General features: G+C 42.3%; 2 protein-coding genes across 3 annotated transcripts; one reads left to right on the top strand and one right to left on the bottom strand.

Moving 5' to 3' along the window:
* Positions 1 to 3,263: 3,263 nt before the first annotated feature.
* Positions 3,264 to 12,007, bottom strand: ankrd34a (ankyrin repeat domain 34A). Of its 2 annotated transcripts, none has more exons than XM_074654331.1 (2): positions 11,957 to 12,007; positions 3,264 to 8,710 (listed from the first exon to the last, which is right to left on the bottom strand). In XM_074654331.1, the coding sequence occupies exon 2, from the start codon at positions 8,624 to 8,626 to the stop codon at positions 7,025 to 7,027; it is 1,602 nt and encodes a 533-aa protein (XP_074510432.1). In that variant the 5' UTR covers positions 8,627 to 8,710; positions 11,957 to 12,007; the 3' UTR covers positions 3,264 to 7,024. The 2 variants fall into 2 exon arrangements, with proteins under 2 accessions (XP_074510432.1, XP_074510433.1); XM_074654332.1 differs by lacking the exon at positions 11,957 to 12,007 and adding an exon at positions 9,965 to 10,113.
* Positions 12,008 to 14,166: 2,159 nt separating this feature from the next.
* Positions 14,167 to 20,167, top strand: pnp4b (purine nucleoside phosphorylase 4b). The gene is made up of 7 exons (XM_074654328.1): positions 14,167 to 14,314; positions 16,194 to 16,366; positions 16,708 to 16,811; positions 17,577 to 17,752; positions 18,905 to 19,095; positions 19,695 to 19,774; positions 19,856 to 20,167. The coding sequence occupies exons 1-7, from the start codon at positions 14,181 to 14,183 to the stop codon at positions 19,994 to 19,996; spliced, it is 999 nt and encodes a 332-aa protein (XP_074510429.1). The 5' UTR covers positions 14,167 to 14,180; the 3' UTR covers positions 19,997 to 20,167.
* The last annotated feature ends 1,269 nt before the right edge of the window (positions 20,168 to 21,436 follow it).

Below are 21,436 nucleotides of genomic sequence, written 5' to 3'. Positions count from 1 at the left end.
TGAAAGCATCTGATTATTGATTGATTGATGTTATTAGACAATTTCATAAAAAAACAATCACCTGCCCAGCCGGGGGCAGCGAGTGCTTCTAGAGAAGTTAAAGTCAGGATAACAATAACACCATGAGGCTTATTTCTGTTGTGGAAATGATCTTATGATCTTATTGCCAGCAATAAAAAACAAAAGGTCAGTTGATCTAACAGCTTCCTTCTGTCCTCTGGTGTCTGTCCAGTCACATACTTCTGGTTTATAGACAGATTTATAACAGCCGTTGTGTCAAGTTCATCTTTGGTTGAAGTTTGACTCAAATTCTTCTTGTTGAACAACAACAAACCATCTTCACTGAGCTGAGAGACGGAGAGTCCAAAACAGCAAATATGGTCATCTGGGTATTTTGTTCCCCACTGTTTGGAACGGACCAACCCAGTATCACGCCAAAGTGTGTATTAGACCCGCCTATTCACCAGAGGATAACGTGTCAGGGTCACGTTTTGCCTCACCAACAGGGCTGGCTCTAGCCCTTTTGGTGCCCTTGGCGAAATTTGGATTCGGAAGCCCCTAGCTTTGTTTAAACTCTTGCAAGATGCCGTGACGCGGGCCTCCGCGACAGTGACGGCTGACAGCGGGTCATGTGACGCTGCTGTAATGATTCACAGTGAAGGTCTGACACAACAGAAGCTGTAAAGATCTCCAGTGACTGAATCACTTATTCAGTTTCACTTCTACACAACTGTCAGCTGTTCATCTACAACCATCATTTATTTATTTATCTATTATTGATTTGATCAAATCTTTATTTTAACTCTGCTGCTGTTTGTGTAGATGAAGAAGAAAAGTTCCAGGATCTTGGATTTTGGCGGTCACCATCTTGGTTGTTGGCGGTCACCATCTTGGTATTTGACTGTCTCCATTTTGGTTTTGGCCGTCGCCACCCTAAAGCATCCCCTGCTTTATGGTCTATTTGACTCTAAATGGGACCATAATTTACTAAATGAACATCATGCTGTATTGAAGAACTGTTATTTAAAGGGAGTCTGGGTTGAGATCAGTGTCTAACTGATGATTGGATGCAGCATGTTTGAGTGTTGAACATGAAACAAATGTTTTTATTCCACTTTGAGTTACAATCAGAGTGAAAGAAGAAAAATAGATCACAGATTCATTAGAGACATTGCTATCTGCTAACAGGCTTACAAAAATACTTTAATTTAGTTTAAACTTCAAGTATCCATGTACAACAAGATCCATCAATCAGACCAGTCTGATCAGGTTTAAACCAGTATGATCCAGTTTAAACCAGTCTGATTTAAACCAGTCTGATCAGGTCTAAACCAGTCTGATCCAGTTTAAACCAGTCTGATCAGGTTTAAACCAGGCTGATCAGGTTTATACCACTATGTTCCAGTTTAAACCAGTCTGATCCATTTTAAATCAGTCTGATCAGGTTTAAACCAGGCTGATCAGGTTTAAACCAGTATGATCAATTTTAAACCAGTCTGATCAGGTTTAAACCAGTCTGATCCAGTTTAATCAAGTCTGATCCAGTTTAAAGCAGTCTGATCAAGTTTAAACCAGTTTAATCCAGTCTGATCCAGTTAAATAGTCTGATCCTGTTGAATCCAATTAAAACCAGTCTGATCAGGTTTAAACCAGTCTGATCCAGTTTAATCAAATCTTATCAAGTTGAAATCAGTCTGATCAAGTTTAAACCAGTTTAATCCAGTCAGATACAGTTAAACAGTCTGATCAAGTTGAATCCAGTTCAAACCACTCTGGTCAAGTTTAAACCAGTTTAATCCAGTATGATCCAGTTTAAACCAGTCTGATCAGGTTTAAACCAGTCTGATCCAGTTTAAACCAGTCTGAGCCAGTTTAAATCAGTCTGATCAGGTGTAAACCGGGCTGATCCATTTTAAACCAGTCTGATCAGGTTTAAACCACCAGTCTGATCTAGTTTAAACCAGGCTGATCACGTTTAAACCAGGCTGATCAGGTTTATACCAGTATGATCCAGTTTAAAGCAGTCTGATCAGGTTTAAACCAGTCTGATCCAGTTTAACCAAGTCTGATCCAGTTTAAACCAGTCTGATCCAGTTTAATGAAGTCTTATCAAGTTTAAACCAGTTTAATCCAGTCTGATCCAGTTTGAAAACAGTCTCATCCTTTTGAATCCAGTTTAAAGTAGTCTAGCCTGTTTAAACCAGTCCGATCAAGTTTAAACCAGTTTAATCCAGTCTGATCCAGTTAAACAGTCTGATCCTGTTGAATCCAATTAAAACCAGTCTGATCAGGTTTAAACCAGTCTGATCCAGTTTAAACCAGTCTGATCAGGTTTAAACCAGTCTGATCCAGTTTAATCAAGTCTGATCCAGTTTAAAGCAGTCTGATCCAGTTTAACCAAGTCTGATCCAGTTTAATGAAGTCTTATCAAGTTTAAACCAGTTTAATCCAGTCTGATCCAGTTTGAAAACAGTCTCATCCTGTTGAATCCATTTTAAAGTAGTCTAGCCTGTTTAAACCAGTCCAATCAGGTTTAAACCAGTTTAATCCAGTCTGATCCAGTTAAACAGTCTGATCAAGTTGAATCCAGTTCAAACCACTCAGGTCAAGTTTAAACCAGTTTAATTCAGTCTGTTCTAGTTTAAAAACAGTCTGAACAAGTTGATTCAGGCTGAATGAACTGGATCCGCCTGATTTAAACTAGTTTAATCCAGATCAAACTGGATTCACCAGGATCAAACTCGTACAAATGTGTTTAAACTGGATCCAGTTTCATTCTTAATAATTCTTCATATCAGAAAGGGCAAAATGTTTACATAAATCAACTTTATCTTGCTGCTCAAAGTGTCAACAGGAAGCGTCATTAAAAACATTTCACAGTCAAACTGTAACAATCAAAGATTCAGAGACGCTCATTTCAATGAAACTTTATAGAAATACTTCAATATTTCTGTAAATCGTTCTTCTCCAGAGTAAAATGTTTTAATCTGCGTGTGTGTGTAGATCCAGGACAGGTTTAGCCTAGCTTAGCACAAAGACTGGAAGCAGGGGGAAACTGTTAGCCTAGCTTAGCACAAAGAATGGAAGCAGGGGGAAACTGTTAGCCTAGCTTAGCACAAAGACTGGAAGCTGGGGAAAGTGTTGGCCTGTTTTAGCGCCAAAAATGGAAGCAGGGGAAAATCAGATTCCAACAACTTCACTAGCATGTCCTGTCAACAGTTTTACAGACATCTTTTTTATAATGGTTGTCTATGGGGAAAATGTTTTTTGGGATGCAGGGGAATTTGTTGTTGTAATACAACGCCGTCATCACAGCTTGCGCTCCAGCCTCAGTCTGGGTCTCATTCACATGAACGGAGGAAGTGAAATAACTGGATTCAGCTATTAGTTTGTTTTACAACTTTTAGGACCTAATGATTTAAATAAGGGCTATTAGAATGTTCGTACTGGGAAGTTGATTTACCTATAAAAAGATTATTCGCTGAGTTACAGACATCTCTTTCTCAATGTAAATCTATGGGAAAAAGTCTTTTTTGGGCCTAATGGCATCACCTGACAGACACGGAAGTTACAGTACCACCTTTGGCCACTACGAAAGTTGGGATCAATGACCGGCGCACTTCCTGGGGGCTTGACCGTGACCCAGCGCTGTCCGCTGTTGGGCTCATTTTCTGTAGCATGGTGGAATTTAGCAAGGTAGCTAGCTAACTAGCCAGTCGCTAAATGAGTAAAATATAAACCATTTAATGCTTCATCCACACACTCTTGTCACAGTGTTGGAAAGCACAGTGCTATCACCAGATGAGGGACAACTTTGTTCACCTCATTTTCTGTGTTTCATGACAGCATGGCAGAATTAGCAAGCTAAGCTAGCTAAGTAGCCAGCTGTCCGACCAGCGGGCTGGTGGCCAACGGTAGCGCTGTAAAGATAAATTGAGGGCGTATAAATCTTTGGATGCCTATAGTTAACTATCCTTCAGTAAAGTCAGTCAAAAAGAGAGTCGTACTATATCGGCGAAGCGTTTCAGTGATGGAGAGAAAGGGTTGCTAATAGTTTAGCCTTCTGCTAACAGCAGTCAATGACTCACGGCTGAGGGTAGCAGAAGACTAAATATTAACAACATTTACTCTCCATCTCTGAAACGTTTCTCTGATATTGTAGCTCACTAGAGCCTCGAATCACAATTTTTCATTTCAGATGTATGTGATATCTGGATTCTGGCACCCAACAACACAGCAAGATGACATTTTAGATGTGTAACTTTAGCCCACTGCTAGTGTTAGCCTCCAGTCTTTCCTTTGTTTAGCCTCCAGCTAACACCGTGACCTCATCATGACGTTGATTGTAAAAGAGTCTATAAAAACCCAGATTAATTTTGCTTTGACACTTTAGGCCTTTCTTTATGTGTGTTTAAAGCTAAGTGAAGCCCGTCCTGGTTCTGGATCTGGACACACAGAGATGAAACTGATTTCTATCTTCTCTTCTGACTCTGGAGAGGACAGAGAAAACGTGGGACCGTTCCTTTAACTGTCCTTCAGCGCCCTCTTGAGTTGAACCAGATGAAGTGCTTAAGGGTTGACATTACAGTACAGGCTCTATTGCACAGACGCATCTTTACAGTATTTACAGCCTACGCAGGTTTTGGTTCAAATCGTCCACACGACTTCTTTGGAATTTCATAAACAAGAAAACCACGTTTCATTTAAGTTCATCTCAACACACATTAGATCAAAATATCACCTCGGTGATGTTAAAGTACAGAAACATCGTCAGGACGGACGTTTCAAACGTCCCTCTGAACTGTAAAATAAAGACGATTCATTCAGAGGATCATTTACACAGAAATACCAAATAGACTAGTGTGTCGATAATTACAGTACATACAGCGCAGTAGGTAGTTTCACACGTTATCACATTCTTCAATCAGAACAAGAGCTTATAAATGGATTAAAATAAATATGTTAGCTTAGAGATAACAGTTTGTTTTCAGAGTCGACCTTCAGGTTTCATCAGTTAAACTTCAGGTCCAGCAGAAGGTTCATGTTTTCATCCGTCACCACGAGAAAAATGGACCTCAGTGCAAATTGTGCATCTGTAAACATCTAACAAGTCAGATTATTTCTTTTCATAGTTTCATCAGTTTTTAACTCAAGTGAATAAATAAAGAGGAAGCGTCAGGAATGTGTTGTAAACGGATTCTTAACCCAGAAAGCTTCCTGTGGTTCAGCAGACAGGAAACCGGAGAGCTGCACCGACAACATTTAAACTTCTCTTATTGATCTGATTTAACTTTTACTAATAAGTGATGAGACGTTGTTTCAACTATGAACAGAAAAAAAACAAGTGCTGTATCTATTAGTCTTTTCTGAAGCTGGTTGTGTTTTAAACCAACAGCTCAGGTGATTTACATTTCACAAAATGCTGCTGATATTTTGATGTCTTAGCTGTAGCTGCATGAAGCCGTCATGGTTCTAGTTTACAGATCATCTCTGTGGTTGTTTGTCTGTGAAGACTCAGAGGAAATCTAGAAGTGTTGTTACAGAGTCTCAGGACCGGAACGGAAAAGGTTCGGTGGTCTTTAGTCTGCACTCTGGGTCCCTTAAAGCTGGGCATACCTTATACGATTTTAGCCCGTTTCTGGCCTGAACTTTAAACGGCTCATTTTAGAGTCACACCGAATTTCAGTTTTGTCAAGCGTTGTTTGCCGTGCAGTGTACAGGGGGGACAGAGGACCGATTAACTCCTCCCAACCGGCCGTCCGACATGACATTTATGTTGATTTAACGGTTACCTCAGAACCAGAGATTATAGTTTAAAATTGTGGCTCAAATTTAAAACTGGTTTTATAAAGTTAAGTTTAACAAAACTCTAATTGAACCCTTTCCTCGGTTGAATAAAATGTTTGTTGGTGCAGCCCTCCATGAAGACCAGAGGCCTGTACTATGAAGTTTGGCGTTAGCGAGGTAACTTCAGGGTTAACTCTGGGTTTACCGTCCTACGAAGGTGGATCACTTCTTACCGGGGTAGATCACCATGGTAACTGATGCTGAACAGCTAACCTGCTCCGGAGCTGGTTATGTTCCAGATAAGAGATCAACTGGCTGTAAAGCACCTCCTACTGACCAATCAGAGCTCGTTGCGGTGATTGTATGATAATATTACACAAATACGAAGAAGTTTAAGTCAAAATCCAGACAAAAAAGACACAATTTAAACTGACAAATGCAGGAAGGACAGCTGGATTTATGCCGTGGGTGTTTACCGCTTTGAATTATGTTTTTATATTTATGTTATATATATATATATATATATATATTTTACCTGCTCTTGAGTCCGTTTCACACCGCCAGAGACGGCAGCTGAAAAAAGGTTCAAATAATCACATAAACCGCATTTTTGGATAAAGTGCATACTGAGGTGTAATCCATCCATCCAATACAATTCTTAAAGCTATATATATCTAGACGACTTTATCTGACTTTTGAGTGTTCCGTTAAATGAATAAGTCTGTTAATTTACGCATTCACACATCTGGAGTTTTTGCTTTTGTCAGCTGTCCTCCCTGCATTTGGCAGCTTCAACTGTGTTACTTTTAGTCTGATTAAGTGGTTAACTTCTTCGTATTTGTCTAATATAGTTTACTCTTCCTTTGTAAAATGTGCCGCTCTGCCTGTCTGTCTACAAGTCTGTGGACTTGTCCATGTTTGTGATTGGTCATAAACTGCAAACACCGTTCATGTGAACGCGCTCACAGCCAGATGGAGAAACCCTGTGTTGATTTACAGAGTTGATAACCACCTTCGTAGGACCGCTTAGCGGGATCTGTTTGTTAGGGTTAGTTAAGCTAGATAACAAGAAGATGCCCTGGCTATATTTAACTCGCTTTGTAGTACAGGCCTCAGGACGTGGTTTTAGAGGAGTTCATCAGTGAGGTGATGATCTGATGGAGAAGCTTCACAGTAAATCACCACCCTAAAAGTCTCTGCAGCTACCCATCATGCTTTGCTCCCACGCCTCCTATCATCAATCCCCGTTGGACTCGATGACCTTCTCGGCCAGGATCTCCTGGAAGGTGGAGAGCTGCTTCATTTGCTCCGTCTGCATCGAGTGTCTCCTCATCAGCTTCTTCTTCATCTTGAAGTCGGGACCCCGTTTGGGCGAAGCGGGGGCCATGGGGACCAGGATCTTATGCCCGGAGTGAATGGGGGAGGTGGGCTTTCCGTTGGCCCGGATGTCGGGGATGGGTCTCTGGGGGTTGATGTTGAGCGGAGGCAGGAAGCCGGGCCTGGTGTGGGAGATGTGGTCCAACAGGAGGGTCCCGGAGCCCCGGCGCTCCAGCAGCCCCGGAGGACGCCTGCGTATGGTGATGGGGGACACTGAGTTGGGGATGTTCTCCAGAGATTCCCTTGAGGAACTGGTGACCAAGGACAGGGGAGAGGCGTTGTACCTCCTCCGCTCCACAGACACCCGACCAGAGTCTGGAGATCCAGGGATGGACTCTGGGCAGAGGTGGGTGTCTGACTCGTAGTGCTCCATCCGGGTCAGTTTAGGGTGAGCCAGGGCCCGGGCAGCGACCGCTCCAGGTCCTCCGGCATTCTCCTGGGACTCCGGGGCCGTGTTCCTACGGTACAGGATCTGGTGCTGCTGGACTTTGTCGGCCCAGGAGGAACCAGAGAGGGCTGCATAATCCTCGGAGCAGGACCGGTCGATGAGTTTGGGGGAGCAGGGGTCGTGGGTCTCGATGCTGTGTCGTCGTGACAACAGAGGTCTCACCGGTTCTGTAATGGACAGGCCGTTAATCTCGGCGATCGTCCTGCTCAGATCGCAGCCGCCCTCCTCCTCAAGGCCTAAATCAACCCTCTCCTGAGGAACCCCGCTCAGGACCGAAGGCGCCACCAGGCCCCAGGGCTCCGAGTTCAGCCTCTTCAGCAGCTTGCGTGGCGGCGGTCTCTTTTCTCCTGGAGGCCGAGCTGAAGGTAAAGGTAAAGCCGAGGTGAGCGCGAAGCTGAAGATCCCCCCCTCGTATTTGCTCTTGTCTCCCGGCGGTGAGGAGGTGCCGATCTCCACCTCAGAGGGAGACATGCAGGCTGGAGACAGTCTGTCCACGATGCCCGGTGAGGGGGGGGAGTTGAGGTACTGCTTGGTCTTCTTGGTGCCTGACGGAGACGTGTCAGTAGTGATGATGATCACCTCCTTGCCTTTGGCTTTGCAGGCGTCCAGCAGCACCTGCAGAGTGTCGCGGTCTCCCTTGTTGATGGCGTGGACGAGGGCGGAGGAGCCGGAGTAGTCTTTGAGGCTGGGATCAGCTCCATTCTCCAGTAGGAGTGAGACCACTTCCTTTCCCGCCTGCTCAGCGCAAGCGTGCATCAGCGCCGTCCTCCCGCTCTTGTCGGGGATGTTTGGATCGGCGCCTTTCTCCAACAGGTACCTCACCATCCTCTGCCGGGTCTGCAGGTCGTCGTAGCTCGCTATGCAGGCAGCGGAGATGGGAGTTTCCCCGCGCTCATTGCCCTCGTTGATGTAAGCTCCGCCCTCCAGTAGCAGGCGGGTCAACCTAAGCTTCCCCTGGAAAACGGCTTTGAGGAGGGCGTTCCCCTCGGTCTGCAGGGGTCCTCCATCTCCCATGATCCCTCGCCTCACTTCAGACCTCCTGTCCACTGGAAGCTAGTTCAACGCTGACTGCCCCTCCTCCACGAGAAGTCACATGACCTGCAGGAGAAACACACGGGGTAAGGTCACCACCATGTTGGCAGACTGAGGAGGTGGTGGTACATGATTGGCTGAGATGCTGATGAATGGGAGGTTCTCGAGGTGTCTGTTAATAATGAGCTGACTGCACTTTATATAACCAACACGTCGCAGCACTTTATTACATTTAGACCCTTGTCAGGTACGACTGATCCGTACCGTGCCTGAGTACGATTGCCCCACTCTCCACTCACACACTTGTGTCATCTCTCATGTGTATTTGTTTATGTTGAGATCAGCTGTTCTAGTGGCGGAGCATCGTAAAACACATTCAAACTGGACAGAAACAAAATAAAACTCACCAAACCGTCGTCGGAGTTTATCGAAAATGACAAACATCACCCGACCTTATCGCCTACTATTATTTATATTTTAAGGAACCTCTCGCCTGCCTTCCTGCTTTAACATCCACGGCTGTACAGTACAGAGGATGAGATCGGTGCATGCTATGCGCCGATACAGATGATCGGAGGAGACCGTCGATAACTACTCACTGACTGCTAACGTCACTCGCGTTAACTAGCGGTCCACTACCGTGTTTCGGTACGGTTCGCTTTCACACCTCATGTACTCATGAACATTACTCCAGACCACCTTTTCAAGTGGACTCGAGTGGATCGATGAACCATGCCCAAGTACGGTACAGAGCGTTCACACTAATCAAACCAACTGGACTTTTGGGTCAAGTATACTCGGATCCGTGCCCAGGTCCCTGATGTGAAAGCCTCCTTACAGAACTGTAGATGCTGCATTGTAGAAAGAGAGTTTTACTTTTATTTGTGTTGTGCTCTTCTCTGCTGAGTAAAAATGTTACACTATTAGCCAATCAGTGGCTGAGCCTCACCTCGCTGGTCGTAGCGGTCCCTGGAGAGTCTCCCAATAAAACATCTAGACTTTCAAATGTCAAGATAAATCAGCTGATAGAAAATAGTTGATGAAAAGGCAGATTTTATGAACATTTTAATCTGACCACAGATCAGACATCCAGCAGACCTCCCTGACTGATTTACCTGTGAACACCTAACAAACATCATCACTGTCAGCTGATCGATCTCAGCCAAAGAGGATAGAAGCAAAGAGATGAAATGCTTTTTTGACAACAGCCTCTGCCGCCATTTTGGACTGAAAACCCTTATTATATTTATAATATTTTATTGTTCAACACAGGTTATTTCAGTAGAATATGACAATAGAATAGAAATAATTTAGTTTTACTTTTCTACGGCTCTTTGTAGGCGGACATTTTAGTAGCGTCTGGTAGCCGCTTTCAGTCAAAAATGACGGAAGCTTAGCTCTGCTGCTGGGCGCTGATGTTGACATGGAACAAACTATTGACTTTCACTTCTCATCAATATACGTTCTTCGACTCAGTGATGATGTTTCTGTAAACGGGAAGTAGAATGTGTCACTTCCTCACAGGGAGAAGAAAACTACAACTTATTGTAGTTTTCATGAGGAAACTAAGCATATCATGAATGGAAATGATACAATAATGTTTTATATGTATATATATATATATATATATATATATATATATGTATTACAAATACTGCTGTCTAAAGTAAAATACTGCTGCACTGTGTGTACTGAGAACACAGTTATTACTGCTGAATGACGGCAGACGGACTCAGTGTTTGTATTTCAGTGTGAGAGCGAACAGATGGACTCAACCAGGTGGACTTTGACCCTGTCGGCTGGTTTTATAGTTTATAAGTTAAGCTTCAACATGAACAGAAAACTGAATGTATATATCTATATAGATATATACATGTATATGTTGTGTACATATATATATATATACAGGGTATCCATATATATATATATATATAGAGAGAGAGAGAGAGAGAAAGAGAGAGAGAGAGAGAGAGAGAGATATAGAGAAAGAGAGGAGTTTCTATTGTTAGCTGACATGAGATGGTCAGAATATTAGGAACCCCCCTCTGAATATAATGACGTCCAGTTCAACACCATCAGTGATTCAGTAATAAAGTTCTATATTATATTATAACTTTATAACATTCATAAAGAACATGTTGTTCTAGATTACATCACATACAGCTGTTCCTAACAAAGTGACCACTTAGCCTCCATATCTACAGGATCAATATCAGAAGTCGGCTACATGTTGCTGCTAATACTTTTGTACTGAATGCAGGACTTTTACTTGTATTGGAGTATTTTAACTCTGTGGTAATAGTACTTTTAATGAGGTAAAAGATACTTCTTCCACCACAGAATGAAAATACAATAAAACATCCAGAATGATCATTTCACTTTAGTTAGAAACAATTATTCATTATTAACAGGTGTCACGTGTCACACAGGTGATGATGATGATGATGATGATGATGGTGATGATGATGATGGTGATGATGATGATGATGATGATGATGGTGATGATGATGATGATGATGATGGTGGTGAGGATGATGATGATGGTGATGATGATGATGATGATGATGGTGATGATGATTATGATTATGATGATGATGATGATTATGATGATGATGATGATGATGATGGTGAGGATGATGATGATGATGATGATGATGGTGATGATGATTATGATGATGATGATGATTATGATGATGATGATGATGATGGTGAGGATGATGATGATGATGATGATTATGATGATGATGGTGATAGTGATGATGATGATGATGATGGTGATGATGATGATGATGGTGAGGATGATGATGATGATGGAGGTGATGAAGATGATGGAGGTGATGAAGCTGTGTGACTGTGGAGGAATGCAGCTCAGAGCACAGACCGGATATTTACCGGGTTTCTACGTCAGTCCGCCGCTGTGACGCAGTGATTTCTATATTTACTCACCGGTTGCGAAGTTAACGGCAGCAGCAGCGTGCGTGTGTGCGCGTTCGTTCGTGCGTGTACTCTCACACACACACACACACACACACACGCGTTCGTTCGTGCGTGTACTCACACACGCGCGCACACACACACACACACACACAGGATCAGATGGTGTGTTTTTGCTGCATCATCATCATCATCAGACCATCACATCTGGTGACTCGTTTAAATCACCGACACACGCACACACACACACCGGGAGCAACCGTTAAAGCCGCTCAGTTAGCAGCGGCAGCAGCTGATGATGATGAAGGTGAAGATGAAGATGGAGGGAGCAGTGATGGAGGAAACAGGAAGACATGCGGAGCGTCTCTCTTTTCTTACCGCCGAGCTGAAGAAGCATCATCTTCATCTTCTCACCGACCGTTACTGTCCTGACGGTTGCCGACTGTTTACCGACTGATGGAGCCGCTGCACCGACACTCCTCCTCCTCCTCCTCCTCCTCCTCCTCCTGCTGCTGTCAGAGCCGCTCTGAGCAGACTCACGGCCCGGAGGACCCCCCAGTCTGGAGGAGAATAAAATAGAAACATTATATTTCTTTGAGCTTCAGTTATGTGCATAATTACATTTTATGTGTATAAAATAGAGAAAAAATATATTTTTCAGGGAATGTCACCACAGACCCATTTCATAATAATAATAATAATGATAATAATAATGATACTGCAAATATAATTCATCAGTGGGCCGTCGGCTCAATCACTTATAGACCCTTTTAGTGTCAACGTCATGATGACGTCACAGTGTTAGCTGGAGGCTAAACAAAGGAAAGCCTGGAGGCTAACACTAGCAGTGGACTAAAGCTACACATCTAAAATGTCATCTTTCTGTGTTGTTGGGTGCCAGAATCCAGATATCACATACATTTGAGATGACAAACTGATTCGAGGCTCTAGCGAGCTACAATATCTGAGAAACGTTTCAGAGATGGAGAGTAAATGTTGTTAATATTTAGTCTTCTGCTAACAGCAGCCGTGAGCCATTAGCTGCTGTATACGCCCTCAATTTATCTTTACAGCGCTGCCGTTGGCCACCGCAGAAAATGAGCCAAACAAAGTTGTCCCTCATCTGGTGATAGCACTGTGCTTTCCTACGCTGTGACAAGAGTGTGTGAAGCATTAAGTTGTTAAATTTTACTCATTTAGCAACTGGCTAGTTAGCTAGCTACCTTGCTAATTCCACCATGCTACAGAAAATGAGCCCAACAGCGGACAGCGCTGGGTCACGGTACCTCTGCCTCACTCCTCGCCGCTAGGAGACTACTTCACCGGGAGGAGAGCAGGCGTTAGCTAGCTGGCTCTTCAGTCTCCAGACAAGCTAGCTAGCTAACTAGCGTTAGCCAGCAGCTCTGTGAGCGTGACAGTCGGTTACAACTAGCTTCTTAACTCCGAAAACGTTTTATTGAATATATAAATATTCAAATACATTTAACATTTATATATTCAATATATTTCATAGTTATGTATTTATCCTTCAATATAACCTTCTTTCAAATGAAAAAGATGATTGCTTTGAGAGATAACTGCTGTAGGCTACAACAGGCTGCAATACCAGTACTTACACCGCCCAACAAAAACGTTGTTTTTGTGAAACACAAGTTAGATGTAATTAAATATAAAACCGATTAGAAACATGTAGAACTATCTTTCACCTTTTGTGTTTCTCATACGAAATACAACGTTGTTGTCGCCGATCTATTTATATATATATATATACACACACACACACACACACACATATCTCTATATATATATATATATATGCATATACGTATATTCATATACGTATGCTGTTTGTATATATATAAATATTCATACACACATACAGTATATATATGTGTATATATGTGAATATATATGTACAGTATATACACACATACATACATAATGATATCACATTATTAATTAACGCTACAGTCAGTCTATTATTAATATTTTTAATAATACAGTTAGAATTATTATGAGTGGAAGCGTTGATGACAAAAATAAAATACTGCAGGACACACACACACACACACACACACACACACACACACACACACACACACACACACACACACACACAGACTGTTGCTATTATGGAAACACAGTTTCTATGGCAACTGATGTGCTGGATTCCTGCAGAAGCGTTCCCACGACGACACACAGCTCTTTACCTCACTGACACACACACACACACACGCGCGCACACACACACACACACACACACACTAACAGATGATGGAGGTTTTGCTGACGTAGCAGAAACTGTTTGATCTCGGCCTGCAGACGAGAGATGAACATTTTATATCACAATATATATATATATATTGAGGTAAATTATCACGGTTATCAGTATTATCACCGTATTGTTAAAATGTGCTGAAAATGTTTAAAAAGGACTAATAGACACAGTTTCATTATTTATTATTTTCTTTAGCTTCTACTGCCACCTGAAACCTGTTAGCATGCTAACTTCAGTTTCTACTACCACCAGAAACCTGTTAGCATGCTTTAACCCTCGACTGTACAAACTGCAGAGGTCAAAGGTCACAAACACACAGAGTCAATGACCCCGACTGTATTTACAGGCTGTGATTCAGCTAATCAGAGGAGAGCACACAGTCACTGTCTGACTCGCTGCTCGTCTTCTTTTTCTTCTTGTGTCTGCGCTGGGACGATGCACACCAAAGGAAGCTCCTGGTAAGACCCTCCTCACTTTATTCATTTAATGATTTAGTTTCTGACTGAACTCAGATCAGATTCTGTTTCTGTCTGCTGACTCAGCGCTTTATTCTGAAATCACTTTAATACTGTAGAAAGAATCACAACTAATTAATTAATGAATGATTTATAACAACGTTAATGTTTATAGTTTATCACACAAACTGATGATTTTAAATCAAGTCAACTTTATTTGTACAGCCAATATCACAGATGTTCCTCAGGAGGCTAAAGTTACACTCTCTTTACGACACTGTCTGTCCTTTATGACCTCCATTCACATCTGGAATATTTATATTTTATATATTATTATTAACCTCACTCTGATGAATTTTAAAGCTGCTCATGAAAAAAAAAGTAGAGTATTTTTAACCAAACTTGAGCTGCGTCCAGCTTCTGAAGCTTTATCACAGTAAACTGAATGTTATATATATGATATACGTATATACGTTATATATATATATATGTATTTATATATGTATTTATATATGTATATATGTATTTATATATGAAAGTATGTTAGCGTTAGATGTTTCAGTGCCCTTCTTTCCCTCTATTATTAATATTATTACTATTATTATTATGTTGTTGTTATTTGTAGTTTATTATTATTTTTAATATGTCATATATTCTGCCATATTCTATATAGATTTTACATCATAGAAAATGTGCATTTCAACATCTATCCGCCATTATAAAGACATATTACATTATAGACTTCATTGTGTTATTCAGATATTCAAACTGACCCGAAGAAGCTGCTCAGAGACACTTTAACATTCATGTGATAATAAACTGAGAGGAGCAGAATGAATGAATGAATGAGACCAGCAGTTATTATCAGGACTTAATCTTCAGTTCAGGTGTTGATCTTTGAACCTTCAGCTCCACTTTTTACAGGTTCTTCAGTAAAATCTGCTGTCAGCTCACTTTTCTTTCTGTTTCCTCTGAAGATAAAACACTGTTTGTCTGTTAATGATCACTGAGGTGTCCTCGTCTTCAGTTATATCCTCTTACCTGATCATAAAATCCTACTCCACAATCAATAGGTCTGGATGATGCCATGATTGATCGGTTCAACTCATACAGACTGAGCTCAGACTCTGGGGTTCCTCAGGGCTCCATCCTCGGCCCACTGCTGTTTACGTCATACATACATTAAACATTCTCCACCTTCACCACTGATTCTGACTTTCCTGCGATTAAAACCTAAAGTTGCACTCACATTACTCTCACTGAATCTTATAATATTTAGGCGTTTGTGCTGACAGCAGACTGTCATTCAAGATTCAACAACTGACTCAAAAATTAAAAATCAAACTAGACTTGTACAGAATTAGAGGACGTCTGCCTGATTATATAAAGATTAAATAAAAAACAAATATAAGATAAGATAAGATAAGATAAGATGAACCTTTATTAATCCCCGGAGGGAAATTCAGGTGTCAAAGCAGCAACATCAGCAAACAGAGTGAATCACAGGAGAGGTAAAGGTATACAAAAATTATAAAGACAATAATAGAGATATAAAAGATACAGAGTGAATGGGTGAACATAGTGTGTACAGTCCGTCAATAAATAAATGTAGAATGTGCAATAAATAAATAAATAAATGTAATATGTACATATGTGCAGTCAGCAATAAAGTGGTAAATAGGATGTATAGTGTAAAGTGCGCCAGATAGTGCATGTTAAAAGGTAGATAGTGCATGTTTAAATAGTTGTCATATGGGGGTCAGCCTTGGTTGTGGAGCCTGATGGGTATAGTCTAGTTTCTATGAATTTACCTGAAGTCTTTTTAAAGTTACGAATGTGTGTTTATGTTTTATTAAACTTTCTCTACACTGTAAAAAAACAGCTGCTGCTCCTTCGAGGACTACAAACTGACCACCGAGTGGCTCCTGAACCATACGAGTCACCGTCCGAAGGTCGCAGTGATCTGTGGTTCAGGACTCGGTCTGCTGGCTGACGGAGCCGCCAACAAACAGACCTTGAGGTACCAGGACATTCCCAACTTCCCCGTCAGCACAGGTGAGTTGGTCTGCTGGTGAGTAGGTCCCGCCCACTGCAGGCTGAGGGGGCGGGGCTTCTGCTGGTGTTGATTCGTCCTTCTTTTCTCTCTCCTTTCCTTTCTTCTTTCTCCCTTTCTCTTCTCCTTTTCTGTGGCATCTTTAGTTCTGATCATTCAAGGCTCTCTGCATCTGTCTGTCTCTCTCTCTCTGTGTCTGTCTATCTCTCTCTCTATCTGATATAATGTCTCTCTATATCTGTCTGTCTCTCTGTCTCTCTCTGTCTGATATAATGTCTCTCGGTATCTGTCTGTATCTCTGTCTGATATAATGTCTCTCTGTATCTGTCTGTCTCTCTCTTAGTCGAGGGTCATGAAGGCTGTCTGGTGTTTGGGACGATCGAGGACACTTCCTGTGTCTTCATGCAGGGTCACTTCCACCTGTACGAAGGTTACTCTCTCTGTCAGGTGAGTCCTCATCATGTCTCAATTCAACGCTACCGACACATCAGACCGCCACATACAGGTACGTCACTAAAAGTCAAGGCCACGCCCCCGTTTTGGGGAAAGAAAACTGAAGATCTCATAGACTTCAATGTGTCTGACGTATGTTTGGATTGTAATTTTGAAAAGTTTATATTCATTCATCTCTTGTTATACAAATATTTCTTTTATACACACGTCTAATAATTATTTAGCGACCTTGCCTGAACCTGAGCGTTGGCGATAACTTCATAAATGAAGGTTGATCGCCGCCATGTCCCTTCAGTCTTCCCCCGTCCAAAACAGTGGAGTATATTACTGATCCAGACATCTCTACATATCTGATTGACTCCCGTCAAGCTAGGTGTTGTCTGTTAATAACCAACGTGTTAATAACCAACTGTTTGATCTATAGGCTGAGATTTAGTTGGAGACGACAGTCTGATGCTGCTATAACGTTAATGTATAACTGTATCATTCCAGCTAACGTTAGCTAGCCATGCTAGTCACTGTCACCAGCATCATTTAGCCATTTAGCACACTGACAGTGAATATTCATGTATCGTATGAGCCTCAAATCTCAGTGTGAAAGCCTTGGTTAACCCGCTACACAACAGTTTTCATCATTTTCTCTCCTGTGACGGCGAGTTTCTTTCCCCGGAAAGGATCTGGACCTGGACCAGACCAGATCACACTGGAGGGATTAGGCTATAGAGTATATCTGACCGTCTACCTGTCTCCATGTCTCAGGTGACGTTCCCTGTGAGGATCTTTAAGCTGATGGGGGTTGAGACTGTACTGGTGACTAACGCCTCTGGAGGAATCTGTCCAGACTTTAAAGTTGGTGACATCATGATCATCAAAGACCACATCAACCTGCCGGGATTCGCCGGACAACATCCGCTGTGTGGGCCCAACGACGAGCGGTGAGACAGGAGGACAGACAGGAAGAGACAGATATGACTATATAGACCCTTTTAGTGTTGACGTCATGATGAGGTCATGGTGTTAGCTGGAGGCTAAACAAAGGAAAGACTGGAGGCTAACACTAGCAGTGGACTAAAGTTACACATCTAAAATGTCATCTTGCTGTGTTGTTGGGTGCCAAAATCCAGATACCACATACATTTGAGATGACAAACTGTGATTCGAGGCTCTAGCGAGCTGCAATATCGGACAAACGTTTCAGAGATGGAGAGTAAATGTTGTTAATATTTAGCCTTCTGCTAACAGCAGCCGTGAGTCATTAGCTGCAGTTAGCAGAAGGCTAAACTATTAGCAACCCTTTCTCTCCATCACTGAAACGCTTCGTCGATATTGTACGACTCTCTTTTTGACTGACTTTACTGAAGGATAGTTAACTATAGACATCCAAAGATTTATACGCCCTCAATTTATCTTTACAGCGCTGCCGTTGGCCACCACAGAAAATGAGCCAAACAAAGTTGTCCCTCATCTGGTGATAGCACTGTGCTTTCCTACGCTGTGACAAGAGTGTGTGGATGAAGCATTAAGTTGTTGAATTTTACTCATTTAGCGACTGGCTAGTTAGCTAGCTATCTTTCTAATTCCACCATGCTACAGAAAATGAGCCCAACAGCGGACAGCGCTGGGTCACGGTCCCTCTGCCTCACTCCTCGCCGCTAGGAGACTACTTCACCGGGAGGAGAGCAGACGTTAGCTAGCTGGCTCTTCAGTCTCTAGACAAGCTAGCTAGCTAACTAGCGTTAGCCAGCCGTCTACTCCTGAAGGAGTCTCCAGCGGTGTAGGAGTCGGCTAATCTGGTCTCATTGGTTAATGTTAACTTTCTCAACTAACACTTGTGATCCTGGAGAGTGAGTGACAGAACATATTGAGAGAAACTAGTATTTTCTTCAGCCATTGTTAAAAAAACAAACCAACAATAGTTGCTAGCCAGCTTTAACTAACGTCTTCAGATAATTATTCTGCCTCCACTTAACACTCTGCCCACTAAATACCTCATTATGGTTACTAACAGGAAAGAGTCTATATGAGCCCTGAGATTAGATCTGTACTGTATTAGATTTGATATGTCACATCTGACTGTCTGTCTACAGTTTTGGGATCAGGTTCCCCTGTATGTCTGATGCGTACAGTAAGGATCTGAGGCGGCTGACGTTGGACGTGGGCACTGAGCTCGGCTGCAGCGGCTTCATCAGAGAGGGAGTTTACTGTATGGTGAGCGGACCGAACTTCGAAACCATCGCTGAGGCCAGAATGCTGCTGATCCTGGGCTGTGACTCTGTGGGTAAGACAGAAAGAGAGGCAGACAGGCAGGCAGACACACTGTCTCCAGTAATGGCTCATCCAGTGGGATCCTTCCTGGTGAGCTCGTTAATAACTGATGAGTCTTAGTGGGCCTCGTTAGTGAGTCGGCAGGGAGAGCAGTGATTGGCTCTCAGTGTGACGATCGTTGGAGTGTTGATCTGACCAGAGATCAGATCCAGAGAGTATTAACATGATTGTTCATTCTTTGATGAACTGTTACAGCAGCACAGCAGCAGGGGCTTCTGGGAGTTGTAGTGTGGAAACCTGATGGGTCTCATTCTGTCTCTGACTTCAGTCTGCTGTCTGTTCACAAAGTCTAGGATGTGGGGTATGTGAGGTCCGGGAGAGATTTCAATGGGTCCTTCAGGAAGTTGTAGGGGTTCTTAAGAAGCATCTAGAGGTCTGTGAGGGGGTTCTAGGAGTCCTTTAAAGAGGTTCTAGGTGCCTGGAGAGGTTTCCATAGACCCTTTATGAGGGTCTCTAGGTACTTGAGAAGGGTTTGAACAACAAATTCAGAAAGTTGCAGTTAAAGTGAAGGTTATTAACCTTGATAAGGTTTCACTCTCTCCTCCTCCTTAGGTATGAGTACAGTTCCTGAAGTGACGGTGGCGAAGCACTGTGGACTCAGAGTTCTTGGTCTGTCCCTCATCACCAACATGGTCAGTGATTAAAATTATAGCATGTGTGGCGGCTGTGCGTTGGCACTGTGACGATGTTGACATACCTTTGTCGTGCTGCAGGTGTCTCTGGACTACAGTCGGGAGGAGAAGGTGAACCACGAAGAGGTTCTTCAGATCAGTAAGATGAGAGCGGAAGTTCTGCAGAAACTTGTCACCATGTTGATTTCCCGCTGCCAGCAGCAGAGCATCAACACCCACTGACGGACCAGCAGAACCAAAGAGTGCACCAGCACCCTCGTCACGATCAACACCTCCAACACTCATATCTGACTGTTGTTGTGTCAGTGTGGTCTGTGGTGTTGTTGAACTGCAGTGAGTCTGTAACTCTTTATGCTGCCGTTAACTTTACAATAAAAACTGATATAACACAAACTGAGAGATGAAATGTTTCTTTTATCTTGAACTCCTCCACTTATCACTTATAATAAGCTAACAAAATGTCCATAACAACTTTACAATAAAAATTTTCAGGAGTGTAGTTCAATGCATTTGTACTTGACGATTTCTGTATTTTCAGCAATGCTTTGCATTAATTTCAACTGTCAGCATTCACACGTTTTCAGCAGGAAATGTATTTTCTGGCTGTGTGCTGTTTTTCCTCCAGCTGATAGAATGAATATATAGAAGATCCATTTAAAGACAGTTGGAGAGAAAATCAAGGTTTTAATATATTTACGGGATAGTATCCAGAATATCAAGTTTCATAATGATAGTTTGCACTAGCTATACTCAACTGGGACGGGGCCCACTGGTGGGCCTCAGAGAGACACCTAGTGGGCCGCGAAGATGCTGTCAAATGGTTAGATTAACCGCTATTCTGCATTTCAGAGTTTATAGTGGGCTCACTTTTAAAGCTAAGGTGAAGATACTGGCATCATATGACACTAGAAAAAACCTAAGAAATTCATCGGTACCAACCGTGTCATGCTAGCTTGTCGGGAAGGAGGTTAAATAATGCTCCAAATTTATGCTATATTTTGGTGAGGAAAAACTGTCATGGCCATTTTCAAAGGGGTCCCTTGACCTCTGACCTCAAGACATGCGAATGAAATTAGGTTCTATGGGTACCCACGAGTCTCCCCTTTACAGAAATATATGTCACAGATTCAGTGACACAAAATCAAGCAACTTTTGAAACAGCGAAGGTGTGTGGTGAGGAAATATGACCCTGAATACTTTGGATTCATAATGGCAGGCAGTGATGGGTGAGGGTAAGCTGAATATCTATGTGGGTCATTACACCTGACAGCGGCATAACTCATTTTTTTTTTTTTTGATACTTTATTTTTATTGCTTTTCCATAACAGAAAGACAACATACACATAGAACAAAAAAAACCAAAACCAAAACATGAAAGGATATAGATTGCCCTGTCTCTACAAAGTTGTCTTATTGCTATGACATATTCAATGGTTCATTTCCTCATCTTGTCGTTGACATGTAAACATTGTCCATTTCTCTCGACATTGCTCCTCTTGTGTTCTTATCCTATGGGTTAACAGTTCCATATCATATATTTCATTCACAATTTTCAGCCATCCATCTTGTGTAGGTGGTTCTGCCTTACACCATCTCTTCGTAATGGCCTTCTTACAGGCCGCCAACAACACTTTCAGCAGGTATCGGCATAACACATATTTT

This window comes from Sebastes fasciatus, chromosome 12 (assembly GCF_043250625.1).
Source record: "Sebastes fasciatus isolate fSebFas1 chromosome 12, fSebFas1.pri, whole genome shotgun sequence".
Lineage (NCBI taxonomy): Eukaryota > Metazoa > Chordata > Actinopteri > Perciformes > Sebastidae > Sebastes > Sebastes fasciatus.
This window is presented reverse-complemented; position numbering and strand designations above follow the sequence as displayed.

Coding starts and splice junctions, on each gene's coding strand:
- ankrd34a (XM_074654331.1), bottom strand. CDS start 8,626: ATGGGAGATGGAGGACCCCTGCAGACCGAGGGGAACGCCCTCCTCAAA.
- pnp4b (XM_074654328.1), top strand. CDS start 14,181: ATGACCCCGACTGTATTTACAGGCTGTGATTCAGCTAATCAGAGGAGA. Junction 14,315..16,193: donor CACACCAAAGGAAGCTCCTG/GTAAGACCCTCC, acceptor GTAAAAAAACAG/CTGCTGCTCCTTCGAGGACT. Junction 16,812..17,576: donor AAGGTTACTCTCTCTGTCAG/GTGAGTCCTCAT, acceptor TCCATGTCTCAG/GTGACGTTCCCTGTGAGGAT.